This window comes from Epinephelus lanceolatus, chromosome 9 (assembly GCF_041903045.1).
Source record: "Epinephelus lanceolatus isolate andai-2023 chromosome 9, ASM4190304v1, whole genome shotgun sequence".
Lineage (NCBI taxonomy): Eukaryota > Metazoa > Chordata > Actinopteri > Perciformes > Serranidae > Epinephelus > Epinephelus lanceolatus.
This window is the reverse complement of record NC_135742.1, coordinates 26,210,559-26,227,123: the sequence shown is the minus strand read 5'-3', so window position 1 is coordinate 26,227,123 and position 16,565 is coordinate 26,210,559. Positions and strand designations below refer to the sequence as shown.

The window sequence follows — 16,565 nt, the reverse complement described above, 5'->3', positions numbered from 1 at the left end:
AATGGTGTTTACTAGAATCAATCACAGCTTACCAAAAATAGCCAATCAGAGCTGAGGAGTCCCTCATGCAGCTGTCAATGATGTCAGTCACAGCTCATGAACTGCAGTCAAACTAAGCAGCAGTGATTAAACTGAAATCAAGATTATTTTACTGCAGTGCCTAAAATGTTTTCAGAAACATATTTCAGTGTACTGTTTAGCTTTAAAATGAGAAAATTTGCTCAAGCTAGTGGGTGGTGCTAAGTAATGGGTGGTCATGTCACAAACTTTTTCATTTTACAGCTAAATTGTGCACTAAAATACGTTTCTGAAAACATTTGAGGCAGAATCCTATGCCTAGTTTGACCGATTGATCCAAGTAGTGGGTAAATGTATCATTGGCCTGTTAACTCAGTTGGTTAGAGCGTGGTGCTAATAACGCCAAGGTCGTGGGTTTGATCCCTGTATGGGCCAGGGAAGGTTTTGGGGCTCAGTCCATAGAAATGTGGCTTGAGAACCAAAGGGTCGCTGGTTCAAGTCTGGTCCAAAATATAGAGGGCAGAGTGGTAGCTGGAGAGGTGCCAGTTTACCTCCTGGGCACTGCTGAGGCACCCTTGAGCAACATTCCCAACCCCCCAACCACCTGGAGCGCTGGTCTCATGGCAGTTCCCTCACTACAACATCTCTCCATCTACTGCATGTATAGGTCCTGTGTGTGTGTGTGCATATATATATATATATATATATATATATATATATATATATATGACAACCACTGAATTTCCCCCTTGGGGATTATTAAAGTTTATAAAAATCAAAATTAAATTAATCAAAATAACCATGCCAGTGGGAAGCTGCATTGCACTGAGTAGGCAGAGTCTGCACCACATTAGACAGGTATTGTAGCCAGCAGATCAGGCGGATACACCACTAAATTTGAGTGGCAAAGGTGGCGTATACGTCACCACAACCGCATGGCTCATACAAACAAATGAGACAAGGGAGATTGATGAGACAGAACTGATGAATGTCATTCAGGCTAAAATCAAACATGAACGTCAGGTGCAGGCAATTATTTGTCAATTTGGAAGGCTACCATGGTTTTTGCTCTGTGGCTGTCGTTATTTGTTTTATCAGCTGACAATTATGTGGTTGCTGTGGCTGGCAGACACACTACACTCCATTAAAACAGCTTTCCCGGCCCTCGCCATTGCGTGTTAAGTGTGTTAGCAGCACACTGAAATGGAGCAGGCCCACTGACATGATCAACAGCTGCGTTTTTGTTCACCTGTGTTAACATTAGAAGCGCTACAAAGCAATAGAACAGGCAATGAGATTATCTGTCTCATTTAGTGCATAGTGACAGTTTCAACAACCATGACAAATAGATATTTTTTATAAAAGTGACCAACTACAGCTTTAAACCCGCACACATATTGACCATAAGCACTAATACCATCTAGTAGAGCTGGTCCAATCCCCCCTGGTCCACCTAATATTTTTACACTGGGTGTCATTCTGTTTCCTCAAGGTAACGCATTTTATCCACCGCCACCAGGAGCTCTGATGTCATGTAGTTTGTTATCAGTGCTTGTGATCCACAGGCCTTAAAAGAGGTTATAAAACTAAGGATGACTCCTGCATATCTGCACCTTTTGAGTAAGTTTTCTCTGCAGCCTTCTCTTGCAGCTCTTGTGCTGATTTGGTTTTAGGTCTGTGGTTTGACACCTTATTACACCTGGTTTTATGACTTCTGCATAGTGCCAGTACTGCTAGGAGCTAGATACCTCACAGGATGTGTACGTGAGTGTGAGTGTGTGTGCGCGCGTGGCCCTGTTTAGTGTTGCCACCAGCAGCAGGGGGACCAGGAGGGTACTGTTTCAGCACATGGCCTATATTTAACTTAGTGAGGGGGATTTTGATCTTAAAGTCACACCAGCTCATTCAGCAGCTAGCCGCTGGTACAGATCACAGGAATGATGATTTCCTCAAATATATAACAGTCTTTTTATGATAAGTTCAAAAAAATCTAACTACTTCTTGGGTTATGTACACTAACACCAAACTCTAGGACTAAGGAGAGGACCTACCTTCTGTCACTGCTCCCCTCTCTATCTCCACTCCCCTCTTTTCATTCCCCTCTCAGTCTATTTCCGTCCCTGGCTGAGTCAGATGGACTGCTCCCAACTTAGAATGACAGAAACAGGCAGACCAACTCTTTTCCGTAATCAGAGTGGCTGAAAACATCAAGAGGACTCTAAAATACACAGAAATTCAACATCGGGGTCCGCAAAGGGAAGAGCAGGGGGATATTACCAAGATGGAGGAGTGTGAGAGTTTGGAGTCGGAGATGACGGAGCTTCAGGAGTTTGAGGGCGAGGCTTCAGAGGCCATCAGCCAGGACGACGAGGACGAGGTGGAGGAACTGCAGAACAGGTGCTTACAAGCTGAATAACCTCTGTGTAAAGCGGTGTCTTTTGTGCTGGGAGATGTTATGAAATATATTGAATGGGATCTGTGAGAAGCTACCTTTTGCTTTTAAGAAAGAAAAGAGAAATTATGTCTTATCTCTTTCTGCAGAGCGTCACCGGACAGAGTATCCAAGTGACACAAAGCAACACTCCATTTCATATAGTAAGGGATCATCTGTTCTTCAGCTCATACGAAGAATCAGCAGAGTGCCACTGCAGGCAGCTCTATTCTAATATTTGATATTATTCACCATCCCATATTTTGCATCTCATTTATCATGTTTCAAAGTGGCTGCTCTAGTTTTCCTTGCCATGTCATAAATAGTAGAAGACACTGATATGTTGGATGAATCTGGGAAGGCCAGGCATCTCTTCTCTAATATCACATGAATGACACTTTGGGACGTCACCTTGCTGTAACCCTGCAGGGGCTGAGCTGTATTGATAGCAGGAGGGACAGCTCAGAGCGTACTTGATCAGTATTTTTTCAGCTCATTGCTGACATTGACAGCCTGGCACCAGACACTGGCTCTAATACTGGAGATCTGCGCTTCTCAAGTGCTCATCTTGAGAGTAGATTAGCGGGTGCTGTCGTGTTTTCAGTTTAGATTTGCTAAATTGCCCTCAGGTGCAAAACGTGAATTGCTGGTGGTGGTTTCCACATTGGCACATCTTGCTCAGCTATGTTTTAATGTGATTCATTGGTTCGTTCTCTACTTGCATTTCCATGAGCTGTGCCAAAAAGGATCTCCTCTTGCAGACTGTTTAGTCATGCCCTGCTCTTCTTCCTCTAAATCTGTCCATTTCTCTCTCTCACAGTCTGCGAGAGGTAGTCCAGGATCAGTCTGTGAAGCCCAAACTCCAGTGCCTAATGGTGGATCCGTCGTTCTCTATGGTAACAGTTCAGAGTGAGGACAGTGGTATTGTTTGGGAGACGGCCTCAAGCCGCTGCTCTACCCCCTGGGCCTCTGAGACCAGCTCCATCTCTGAAGCCTACAGCATGGAGGGCCCTGGAGCCGCAGGAAAGATCACCATCGTCTTTGACGAGGAGAAAATAGTCCGCAGGAGGACGAGGTCTGGAGGAAGGAGCAGCAGGCTGGGAGATAGGCTGAGCCGACCTGGTAGTTCGAGATCGGCTTCAGCCCTAGGAGTGGAGAGACTGGAGATGGCAGAGGTCTCTCTTCCCAATGTCAAACAGGAGAAAACTGAAACAGTGCCAGACTTGGAGGAAATTAAAAACAAAGATCAACAGCTGTTTAGTTTGATTTCAGAGGGTTATGAGATTCTCAACATCAGAGTCCCCTCCAAACTTCCCACTGTGGATGAGGAGGAGAGCACAGAGCTGCAGGACAATTTGTCTTATTTGGACCAGACTCCAAAGATCAGGTCCCGAAACCACCATGACTGGACACTGGGACAGAATCATGTCCTGCCAGAGGAGGGAGAAATACTGGATCACCAAGAGGTATTTATTGATTCATCTGATTGTTTTGAGTGGTCTTAATAATGAAGTACTAAATTCAATCACTTAGTACACTAGTTTTGGTTACATTTGCCTTTTTTTTTTTTTTTTTGCATGAAATTAATATTTGTGTTTTGTTGTCTTATTGTCATCTTTCCTCAGCCCTCAAAGCAAAACTCCTCTCAGCCAGCAGACACAGAGCTCACACAAACACCCACTCAGAAAGAGAGCACTGGTGATATAGACTACTTCGAGAAGTTTACCCTGGTTGATGTGGCGGCTCCTGGGGAACAAGCTCCAGAGCTGCAGAAGGAGGCAGAAAAACCTGCAGCAGAGTCCCAAGCAGAGGAGCAAAAGCCAGCAAAGGAGACAACCACAGTCAGCCCTTCTGCATCAGAGGACTCCTTTGTCTTTGTTACAGATGTGGAGATAGTCGGGGAGCACCTGGATGAGGTCTTCTATGGAGAGGGAGCTCCTGCTGATGCGCTGCAGCACAGAGAAGACGATGAGGGTAGGGTGAGAATGAGACGAGAGAGCCAGAGATCTGTGAAGGAGAACGGTTCTGTGTTGTTTGGGAGTGAACAGACCGTCCTCACACCCATCTTTATCTCCCCTGGACCCCCTAAGATTATCGACCCCATCCTGCTGGAGGAGCCCACTGCTATGTCCTTCATGTACTCAGACCTTTATGAGGATGCTGTGGGCGAGAGGAGGAAGAGCATTGGAGAGCAGTCTGAGACAGAGAGCGTGGCATCTGAGAGGGCTTATAAGAGACGATTGTCAGATTCAGAGGAAGCAGACGGGTACCTGGAGAAGTTTACTTTGAAAGATGATACTCCCATTGTTGAGGTTCCACCAGCAGAGGATGAGAGTGTGCAGAGGATGATGTGGTCACAGAGTAAGTTTGAAATGACAGGATGTCTGACAAGAGCAGTCAAAGAGGAGGACAAGGACAAGACAGAGGAACCAAAGACACAGGAGGTCAGTGTTGGAGATGGGAGCAAAGTTTTACAATCAGCAACATCTGAAGAGAAAAGAGAATTAGTTACTGAGACAGTAACGGCAAAGGAGGAAACACAACTCTCTCTGGTGACTGAAGAGCCGGCTGTCAGAGAAGCCTCGGAACAATCACTTCAGGAGTCTAAACCGAGAGAGGATCAGATGGTGGATCAGGAGATGAAACTCGAGGTAAAGACGGAGCCTCCTGAGAGCAGCACTGATAAACCACTTCCTGAAACTCCGCAGGTGGACTGTAAAGTGGAGAAAACAGAGGAGAGTGAGGAGCATCAGAAAGAAGTGCCTGCAGAAACAACCAGCATTACTGAATCTGATCCGCCATGTCAGGCACAAACAGAGGTGGAAAAAACAGCGCAGGTGGCTGTCAAAGCTGCAGAGGAGACAGCTGTGATCACACCTGTAAGCAGTGAGGAGCCTCACATCACCACTGACAAGAGTTTGTCTGGGGTTGCAGCCGATGACACTAAGATGGCAGCTACTGATGAGAAAGTCATAACTGAGGCTCCAGCTGAAGTAAAAGAATCTGAGACTGAAGAACAAGAAATGCTTCCCTCTGCTGAAACAGAGACATCTGCTGAAACATCTCTGCATAAAGAAAAAGAAGCAGCAGAAGTAGTTCCTGAGGGCATACCACCTGTTGAGGTTGTCACTGATTGTGATTCTGCAGTGCACGCGGTGGTGGAGGTGACTGAAAAAGCAGTGGACGAAAAAGAGATCAAAACTCAAGTTCAGATTGATCTTCAGGAGGTTACAAGTGCTGAGACAACAGATGTTCAAACAACCGAAGGAAAGAAAAAACATGAAGCTCTAACAGCGGAAACTGCACCTGAGAGCCAGTCGCCTGAGATTATTTCTGATCAGGAGTCAGAGGTTAAAGCAGAGATTTCAGGTGAAGTAACTGAACATGCGATGCCAGAAGAAGTCGAGACAGATCTGGATAAGAAACACCTTGAAATTCCTGAATCCAAGCAGCATCAGCAAGATGAGTCAGCAACTGACAGCGAGCTGGTAGCTGAAGCCAAAGATAAAACACCCACAGAGGATACTGGGACTGCAGCTCATGAGACTGTAGGTGTGGGCGATGAGGTAATCCTCCTTGTTCCAAAGGGACAAGCTGTAGAGATGGACATAGAGATCAGTCCATCATCAGAGAATACTACAAGTGAAACAATAGCTCTCCCTGAACCTGACAGCACATTTGAACCTCTCATAGCCCCTAAAACCACCACAACATGTCCAGAGACTCTTCAGGCACCACACGAGGAAACAATAACAGAGCCTCAACTGGAAGAAAAACCAGATGTTCTAAAGGAAGAAGCACTACCCAGAGACAAGTTAGATGATAGATGTTCTCCTCCAGCACCTGTGGAGGAGGCCAGCTCAGAGAAGCAGAGGATGGAGTGGGATTTTGAAGAAGACAAGGGCGTCTTTGCCCCTCTGAGGAGCTTTACTCCGCTGGAGGATTTGTCTGTGCTACACAGAGAGGATATAGAGTCAGAAGCAGCAGTTGTAGAACAAAACATAGAGATACAAAAGGTGGAAGATGCTCCAGAGACAAGCATTGTTAAAGAGGATTCAACTCTAGAGATTGATATGCACAAAGAGGATGTAGAACAAGATGTAGAGATGCACAAGGTGGAGGATGTACCACAAGCAACTATTGTTGAAGAGGTATCAAGGCCAAAGCTCGATCTGCACAAAGAGGATGTAGAAGAAGATGTAGAGATGCGCAAGGTGGAGGATGCACCAGAAGCAAATATTGTTGAGGAGGTATCAATGCCAGAGATTGATCTGCACAGAGAGGATGTAGAAGAAGATGTAGTGATGCACAAGGTGGAGGATGCACCAGAAACCAAAACTGTTAAAGAGGTATCAAGGCTAGACATTGATCTGCATAGGGAAGGTGTAGAGATGCACAAGATGGAGGATGCTCCACAAACAATTATTGTTGAAGAGGTATCAGGGCCAGAGATTGATCTGCACAGGGAAGATGTAGGACAAGATGTAGAGATGCACAAGGTAGAGGATGCTCCAGAAACAAAAACTGTTGAACAGATATCAAGGCCAGAGATTGATCTCCACAGAGAGGATGTAGAAGAAAAGATGGAGCAAGCTGAGGCAGTTCCAGAAGTACCTGTCGAGGAGCTTGAATATGAGGTCATATCTGAACAGGATGCGAAAGAGATGCCGGAACCTGAAACACTGAGAGATGCAGAGGAACCAAAACCCGAGCCTGCTCAGGAGAGGGATGAGGGGATGCAGGTGGAGATGGCAGTGGAGGTAGAGGAGAAGGAGGAGGAAGTGTTTGGTCTGTCCCCAGATGAGGAGCTCTTTGAGGCTGACTATGACATCATTGATGCAGAGGAGGAGCGGCAAGCCCGACTGGCCGCTGAGCTGCAGGGAATGGACTGGTTCTGTCTCACCTGTGAACGTCTGCTGTCAGAGGACGACTGCATGTCTGGGGAGCATCACAGCCATGACGTCACTGCAGTGGACAAAGCCTATGAGGAAATCAAGGTAATGAGCTGTGTTAATGGGGACCATGTTTTATACATATTAACATTTGTTTTAAAGTTTAAAATGAGGGCTGTCAGAGCTTCTTGTGTTTGGGGTCCTGGAAACCACTACCCCTCCTTATCAGCTCACACAACAATCTTAACTTTGTTTATCACCTTGATCCTTAATCACTAGGCTTGGGTGGTATTTATTTTTTATACCTTCATACCCTCCTGACATTTCACCTGGTGTACATATGCTGAAGGGTGTAGAGAAATGTTGAAAAAAAATAGATCTAAAGGACTATTTCAATATTTTGGGAGCAAATCAATATATTTCCCATAATGCTAAATTTTTCCTTTTTCTATGTTTTTTTCTTGTTTTTTCTGTCTGCGGCCTCAGAGACTTCACAGCGTTGTCTCCCAGATGTTTGATCATTTTAACAGGCTGCCGCTGAGTGACGCAGCAGCAGTCCTCATGTCTGATGGCACGCTGTAATCACATAGCAGCTCATCATCTCATCAAACACTTTACCAGCATGATTACAACACACGGTTATGATCACACACACACACACACACACACTTTACTGGCATTAATTTGGGTCATCATATAATAAAGTGGTCCTAAATTAGTCAGCTATAACTTTTCCATTCATGCTGGCAGATTGCACGCTCTCAGGCTGCCGGTAGGTTGCGGCCAAGCACATTGAACTGTTGTGATGTAATGTGCTGCTTTGATTCGTGGAAAGGTCCAGTATGACATCATCAAGTGGAGACTGATATATGATCTGTTCACACACACATACATCCGCAAACACACACACACACAATTCTTCCTGGCTGTCCCTATGGGTCAGCACAGGGTCAGCCACCTGCTTTTTTAAATCTGTATTGATGTTATAGCACCTTCTAGCAATTAAGAATATTGTTGTCTTTTACTCGCAGGTTTCCAAAAGCCATCTGTCAATTTTTTTCAAAAACTTTAGACACTTAATTCATCACAGGAGACTTTTTTTTGTAATCTGTGAAACATTGGACAAAGTGGGCAAAGTGACATGCATTTGAGAAACAATCACAGTAATGTATCTGGCATCTAAATCAAAGGAAAGCTGGAACAAACTGAGAATGATCAAATGTCAATTTAGATATTTTTACACATCTGATATATATTTATGTGAAACGCTGACAGCTGGACTGTAAATAAGACAAAGATCAAAGCTGTAATGTAAATCTGACTCCAGCATTGAGAGGTGCCGTTGATTCAGAAACTCTGCGGCGGGGAAAATTGATCCAAGTTCACCAGAACTTTACAAAACTGTATCCAGTCCAATTCTCTGAGCTAGAATGTGCAATACACTCCTGCACGTCTTCAGACATGGATATGTGCAACTAGGCTCACACATTCTTCCTCACTTACATGCCCTCCTACACACACACTTGTCTTCTGACTCCTAGTGGAGAGGCTGCCAGCCTTTAATGTGAGCTGTCAGTGTCCGGGGGCTGACAGGGGATTGCCACTGTCCTTCCTACTGGAATATCCTCTCTGATGATTCCCTTTAAAGCTGCAGCTGGCCACATTTTATCTAATGATGTCTTTTCAAGCTAACTAATAACAACAGAGAGGAGCATCCCTATCCTGTGTTGACCCCGCAGCTCCATCAGATTGCCTTCAAGAAATTTATATTTCAAATATTTTCGCTGGAGGGAAATATTTGATAAGTGCAAAGACTAACTGTGGTGCAGTTTTAATGTCAAATCTACAAACATGCAACATCTTTTCCCTCAAATCATAGGTTAATTTTTTTTAAGTATGTCTCAAGACAAAATAGTTACATACCCATATGTACAGTTTAGGAGTTATTTGCCAGTGCAATTGTTCTTTCTCTCTATACAGGCCATCAAAAAAATCCCTCTGCACCTGATTACAGTGTATGTGATGGGTGACAACAGTCCTCATTCCATGTAGAAATGCACTTTGTAGTCCAATATGAGCCATCTGCCAAATTAAATTGATGTCTTCCAAAGTTGGTGTTTTGATAAAATTCCCTTAAGTGCTATATTGTGGGCAACTGGACCTGCTTGAGTTTCTTCAAGATGTTTCACCTCTCATCCAAGAGGCTTCTTCAGTTCTGAAGAAGAAACTCAAGCAAGTCTAGTTGCCTACAATATAGCACTTGAGATTACCATGACCTGGATGACCGAGAATCTTCATCACACACATCACACAGTAAAATTCCCTCTTTTTTATGATCCCTCTGCAGCAGATCAGCAAAGAAACTCTATCTGGAGACAGAAAAAGGAGGAGTTTTTTGAGGACTGTAGATTTTGTTACCCATCTCTTCCACCGGAGACACCTAAGGAAGGGATCTCTTTATGGTGTAGGAGCAGAGTAGAGCAGGAATAACTAGCCTACAACAACTAAGAGCTCTTTGATTATACATATAGGCATGTGATTCTCACAAAAGTGTGTTTGTGTTTTGTTTTGTTTTTTCAGGAGAAGCTGGGTGACTGGATCTCCGAGCTTCAGGGGAGGTCAGAAAACATCGAGGACCTGGTGTCTGAGCTCGAACTGGCCTACAACTCTGTAGAGGTAAAACAAGCTGACTTCACATTTAAAGGTCCAGTGTGTAGGATTTAGGGGGATACATGGGAAAAAATGGAATATAATAATTGTTGTGTTGTGTTTTCGTTACCTCAGAATGAGCCGTTTGTATCTACATAGGGAGTGGATACTCAATGAAGATTACCATGTTGCAGCGCTATGTTTCTACAGTAGCCCAGAATGGACAAACCAAACACTGGCTCTAGATTGGGCCACCTGTTTTTGCGTTTTCACATTTTTGTATCGGCCACCATTGTAAGCAGCCGCTCTATGACAAGCACTGTTGGAACAACACAGATTTTTTAACATTTAATTGCTTTATTCAGTGTTTTTACTGCTTTCACCTAGTCTGTTTGTTTTGGAGAGGAAGAGACCGCTGCAAGTAATTCTGCTCCTGGTAAAAACCTCCTGAATAAAGAACACTGAAGGAATTCTTAATGGGAGAGGTTTCAGCAGGTTACAATCTTCATTCCTCACCACTAGATGCCACTAAATCCCCCTAAATCTTACACACTGTACCTTTAATACTAAATGGGACAATACCTCTTTTCAATATTTGACATTAGATTATACATAACACTGCCATCAAAGGACATGATACAGACCGTTTTATTTGTGAATATCTGTGAATATAATATCTCTGTTTCCCGTCCCTCTCCTCTCGATCAGGACCAGTGTGTGGAGATTGAGGCAGCGATGCGGGTGCAGAATGAGGAGATGATGGCTATGGTGATGGAGCAGTACAACAACATGTCTATCAGCATGGAGGAGGAGAAGAAGGCCAAGCTGGAGCAGCTATATGACCAGATTGTCTCCTTCCAGGAGAGCATCGACTCTGCCAAGGCCACTCTGGAGACCACGGACAGAGAGGCTGATACTGACGCACGGGTGAGTCCTGAGGCTTATTGATCGGTGGCATCATATTCAGCCAAAAATCAGGATTATATGACACATCTGACAAATTCCTCTTCAATCTGTTCTCTTACTAGTCACCTGAAGACATTCATACAAGGTATTGTGCTTTCAGTAAATGGTGTGTGAGCTAATGTGGCTTTCTAACCGGTGTATGCTAATTTTTTAATGTATGTTTTTACACTGACCTGTTGTTTTGGTCTGAATGCTGTGGTTGTGTGGTCAGGCTCAAGGCAGCTCTGGACTCAACCATGTCACTGGAGCTGGGTCCCAAGGGACTGCTGGTATTCGAGGACTATGCCAAGGGTAACACTTCCAGCTCTCACCTTGCACAGCGCAAGGGAATCCCAGGTAGGTCTGATGTAAATATATCTTTGCAGATACACCTACCATCTGCAAGAAGTCTTGTGTCATGTGCATAGATGTGGCAGTTATGAATCTTGTACCTCCACTGGTCTGTGTCTCAGTGCCTCAAAAGCCCACGCTGCAGCCTCAGGAGCCAGGCTCGGCCACCAGCACCAGCGTCACAGTTTACTGGAAGGTCAACCCTGGAGATATCATAGACTGCTTCCAGGTCTACTGCATGGAGGACCCACAGGGAGGTAAGTACTTTCAGGATGAGGTTTTTTTTGTCTCAAGATTTGATTGTGGGTGGGCAGGGTAACATCTCTCCATCTACTACTGCATGTCTGGCCAAAAGAGAGGTGAAGAACAGCATTTGAGTGGAGTCAGGTGCATGTCTTCCTCTCCAGTGGTGCCAAGAAGGGCAGTCAGGGGTTTATGTTCTACAATAAAATTTAGGAGTAGGGGCAGGAATTGGAAAATGTCCCTTCAGTATTTGTTCCAGGCTATGACACATCTAGAACATGTGGATAAGGGAATCCTCACCTCTTGAATTTTGTCACAGCAAGGATTCATATCAGAGTACACACAAGCTAGTTTTGCTTTGGACACATGGACCCTAAGCACGGCTGTAAACTGTAACCAGGACGGTGTTTGAACTGGAAAATGGTGGCCGTAGTTCAAAGTGCTCCCATTTTATTTTATTTCATTTTGTTGTATCTATTTTTTTTTATTTCAATTTTATCACCACTCCAGGTAAATTGATATTTTCTTGGTAGAAATGATACTACTTTTATTTTTGTGAATTTGGGAGAGATCCCTTTTTTACAAATACACATTTTATAGCATATTATCATTTATAATAGTCATAGATTTTGTTGGTATGAAATCTAACTGTGCCTTTCTGAGTTACTAAATACATTCATAGAAACACAGTGCATGTGTTGTCCACAGCGGTGTCAGAAGAGTACCGTGTGACAGTGAAGGAGAGTTATTCTGTCCTGGAGGAGCTGGAGCCTGACAAGACCTACAAGGTGTGGGTGATGGCTGTCAACTATACAGGCTGCTCTCTGCCCAGCGAGAGACTCTCCTTCAGAACTGGTCAGTCTGCTCACTGGAGCTCACGTTACAACAACACAACAGCTTTCAGTTAACAATTTCTACTGGCATTGTGAAGGGAGTTAAGATTGGTAATTTCTATTATGTTAAAGTATCTATATTTTGGAGGTCCAGAGAGTCTACCCTTCAAATCCAGAAGTGAATTTCAAACTATTATTTACATCTTGTTCTCTTTCTGGCAGCTCCATCAGTGCCAGTTATTGACACAGAGCGCTGTACTGTCATGTGGGACTCAGCCACGCTGAGGTGGAGCTCAGTAAATCCGACTCGCGAGCAGAGTTACACCCTGGAGTACTGTCGCCAGTATGAACTGGAGGGAGAGGGACTCAGGTGGGTGTTTGAGGAGTTCACTAATTTAACCACATTATTAAAGTCAGTCAGCCTGGTTTAAAACAAATTAATAAACTGTACATGCCTTTGACATAAACATTTAGAGACATATTTAAACTTCTTACCCAAATTAGCTAAATTAAATCTACAGTGAAAAATTTTAAACTAAGGTTAATTCCTTTGTGTGCATGCATGTGTTCTCAGGTCCATCTCAGGTATCAAAAGCTGTGAACAGAGGGTTCTCCTGCAGCCCAATGAGAATTATTTGTTTTACATCAAAGCTATGAATGAGTCTGGAGCCAGTGAACAGAGCGAGGCTGCCCTCATTTCTACCAAAGGTAAAAAAACAAAACACACACTTGAAGTATTCAGGGGGATGTATTGGCAGACATTGGATAAAATATAATACACACAACAACACACTCTTGACTGTGACTGTTTTCAGGGACAAGGTTCCACCTGCTGAAAGCCTCAGCTCACCCTGCTCTGGAGCTATCTGTGGACCGGACCACTGTGCACTACTCTCAGGACACACATGAAAACACACCATTCACAGACAAACAGTGAGTTTCAGTCAGCTCCGACCACTTGACCTTTTACAGAACATGTGTAAACCAGAGTTTGTGTGTTTTCTAGGTGTCCATCTATCCTTGGTGAGTTGTTGCCAGCACAAGGACATTACTACTGGGAGACCATTGTGTTAGGGAGCACAGCTTACAGGCTGGGAGTGGCGTACAACACAGCCAACAGGAACAGCCCACTGGGAGAGAACAGCCTGTCATGGTGTTTGCAGTGTATCCCTACACCATCAGGGTATGCAGAAAGCATTTTCCCCTATATACTGTATTTCTCATCACTGTGCTGGTCTAAACCTGTCCTCTCTCTCTTTGTCTGTGTAGCTGCAGGTATCAGCTGCTCCACAATGACGCTCAGTCCAGCGTGTTTGTGATTGACATGCCCGAGCGAGTAGGCACTCTCCTGGATTACCAGCTTGGTTGTCTGTCTTTCTACAATGCCCAAAGTGGTCAGCTGTTAGGCACTTTCTGCCAGCGCTTCACCCAGCCATGCCACCCTGCTCTGGCCCTGGAGATGCCGGGCAGCCTGGAGGTCAGCATGGTGCTGGAGGTGCCCGAGTTTGCAAAGGACAGCTAGCTCTGCTGTTTGCCTCACACACTGAGGAGTTTACAGTTCATGTTGGACATATATTGATTTGAATGATCTTACTGTATGATTATAATGACCATTATTGCATTACTGAGAAGCTGCAGACAAAAATACACTGGTGTCCACAGTAAAGACAGGAGACATACTGCATCCCCCTTCTTCTAAAGAGGCCTCACTGATGGGTTTTTAGCAGAGGTGGGATCGAGTCGTGGGTTCGTAAGTCACAAGTAAGACTTGAGTCTTTGCACTCAAGTCCTAAGTCAAGACAGGCAAGTCCCGAATCAAGACTGCTGGGTCTCAAGTCCTGAAGTTTGAGTTCCGAGTCCTAAACAAGCCATCATGTTGCCTGGGTCCAGACCTGCCCACTACTCTGAGTTTGACTGTAACAAGGTGACAACTCTGTCAAGTCATAATGGGATCTCTACCAAATTCAATCTCATTTTAACAAAGAAAGAATATAATAAATTAACAAAAATCATTAATGCTTTATAAATAAATAAATATTTGTTAAAACAAGTGGGACTGAACTTAATCAGAAAAAAAGTAGCGCTGCACTTTCATAGCATATAGCACTATTACCCAGTACCACAATAGAACTTTTTTTTTTGTGTGTGTCTGTCCTCTCTCATTGTTTTTAACTCATCTCATATTGATAAAATGTCCATAACTTTCTCTTCCTAAATTGGCTTGGGGGAAGGTATCAAGTATTTTCAAGTCATGAGGCTCAAGTCCGAGTGAAGTCATAGTGTTAGAATCCAAGTTGAGCACAAGTATTTTTTGATATTGTCAATTCTAGTCATCACATTTGTGACCCTAGTGTGATCTGAGTCCAAGTCATGTGACTCGAGTCCTCGCCTATTGTTTTTTGTGAGATTGAACCTATTCAATACAGTGCAAGTTTTATTTATTTAAGTTTTTTTTTTTTTTTTTTACAGGAGATCAATTCAACATTTATTTCTTTGTTAACATAAATTAAAATGTCTTGTAAATATAAAAACCAGAAGCAATGAAAATGAATCATCACGGTGTGAAATACAGATCGAAAATTAGTGCCATTCTATTCACGTGAGTGTCTTGCATATTGTTTTGTCGAGGGAGAAATGAAACGTTGATCACTTCATAAACTTGACCATAACATATGCTGATGTGATTGATTTGTACTGCTCTGTTCAGTTTCATTTTTATTTAAACCCTGACTGGTAGGTACTGTGAGGTGAGTGCTGCATATTGAGATTAAACACTCTGTATAATAACTGAGACAAACAATAGTTAAATATTTAGTTTAGACACTGAGTTTAGCTCCCAGAAACAAACTGTGGCACTTCTGATCTGTGTTTCATATTGTGAATGTGTAAATAACCTTTGTAAGCAGATGTGATCACTTCTATATTTTGTTATGTGCGACTCGCAGTAGGTGGAGATGAATTGTTTTCCTTTCTTTGTCCTGTAAACTGATTCTAATGTCTGAGCTGAATGAACATGTTTATTTTTCTATTTGCACAACTGGACTGATGGTTTGTTTCATGCTCATTTCTAACATACATTCACCACTAGAGGGCCTCGACGCTCCATTAGCGCTGGCATTGGCTCCAAATCAGGCTCAAATACATTTCTGCCACCAATCTTCACAACTTCTGCAAAACCTATTATGCACTTAGACTCCCAGATCGCTTTTGATGACTTACAGCTACTGTAGATTTGGAAGCCATACGCCGAGCTGACAGAGCTACATGGTTCTCCAGGGGACATGCCATTTCTCAATTATTATGTCACTATTTTTTCCAGGCACTCAAACCCTTTCCCATCATTCTGACACCTTTGCTCTTTTCTGGGGAAACAGAGAGGAGAGTGAGAGGAAGAAGAGGAGCAAACACTTGTAGACCATAACAGCTGCTGGCTTCAATGTGATCTGTTGGGCTGCTCCGGTGACAGTTCTTTGAAAAGTGAAAGCCTCTTTTTACTGGGGCTGATAACACTGGGATGGGAAGTTGGAACAGTTTGTTTTATAGCAGGACTCAGGAAGGATCTGTTCTTGTGACAGTGGAAAGATAGGACCCAGTGTCACTGCTGCTGACTGTTTTTGTACCTCATGTCAGCCCCAGACTTCTTTGACACTATCAGATAAAATTTGTTTTACAAATCTCTTTCTAGCTCAGAAAAATAAAACAAGGTGACAATAAAGTCATTAAATCACCACAATTGAAAAAATACAACCACAATTTTCTTTTCTTTAGCTAAAAATTGCCAACAGATCCAAATGAACTCCTTCTTTCCCTCTACCACACCTATTAAACAGGCAGCCAAGAGAAGCCTCAGCAGGAGTCTCTCCCACACGTGACCGATGACTTTGACAATATCTGATGTCAAGTATGCATCATCTCCATTCAGCTTAATTACTCTCATTTTTTCCACATCTGAGGCCAAAACCAAACAAAGAGCTCTCTATCCTCCCGACATCTAAACAACCAATCACGCAAATAAGCGTGGTGGGCGAGGGTGAAATTTTCTGTAATTGTTACTGGAAAAACAAATCACCCAATAGCACGCCTTACTGCATTGGATTAGTACATGGAGGAAACATCTATAGGAGGCAAACAGCTCTCGTGTAATTTAAATCAGGCTCCAGAGGACTGTTTATCGGCACCTTTAGTTAAATATCAAGATGCTTG

At 43.6% G+C, this 16,565-nt stretch overlaps 1 protein-coding gene and 1 non-coding gene across 2 annotated transcripts; both read left to right on the top strand.

The window, feature by feature from the left end:
• Nucleotides 1-379: 379 nt before the first annotated feature.
• Nucleotides 380-453, top strand: trnai-aau (transfer RNA isoleucine (anticodon AAU)). The gene has a single exon. It is a non-coding gene; the product is annotated as a tRNA-Ile (tRNA).
• A 1,219-nt stretch (nt 454-1,672) lies between these two features.
• On the top strand, nt 1,673-14,412 carry cmya5 (cardiomyopathy associated 5). The gene is made up of 14 exons (XM_033619989.2): nt 1,673-2,415; nt 3,270-3,915; nt 4,075-7,446; nt 9,922-10,017; nt 10,699-10,917; nt 11,019-11,041; nt 11,168-11,292; nt 11,409-11,543; nt 12,238-12,384; nt 12,585-12,732; nt 12,937-13,070; nt 13,178-13,295; nt 13,369-13,545; nt 13,632-14,412. The coding sequence occupies exons 1-14, from the start codon at nt 2,300-2,302 to the stop codon at nt 13,882-13,884; spliced, it is 5,709 nt and encodes a 1,902-aa protein (XP_033475880.2). The 5' UTR covers nt 1,673-2,299; the 3' UTR covers nt 13,885-14,412.
• The last annotated feature ends 2,153 nt before the right edge of the window (nt 14,413-16,565 follow it).

What these genes read in the sequence shown, in the direction of transcription:
- cmya5 (XM_033619989.2), top strand. Translation starts at nt 2,300, where the DNA reads ATGGAGGAGTGTGAGAGTTTGGAGTCGGAGATGACGGAGCTTCAGGAG. An exon ending in AAATACTGGATCACCAAGAG is followed by an intron (nt 3,916 to 4,074) that starts GTATTTATTGAT and finishes ATCTTTCCTCAG; the next exon opens with CCCTCAAAGCAAAACTCCTC. An exon ending in AAGCCTATGAGGAAATCAAG is followed by an intron (nt 7,447 to 9,921) that starts GTAATGAGCTGT and finishes TTGTTTTTTCAG; the next exon opens with GAGAAGCTGGGTGACTGGAT.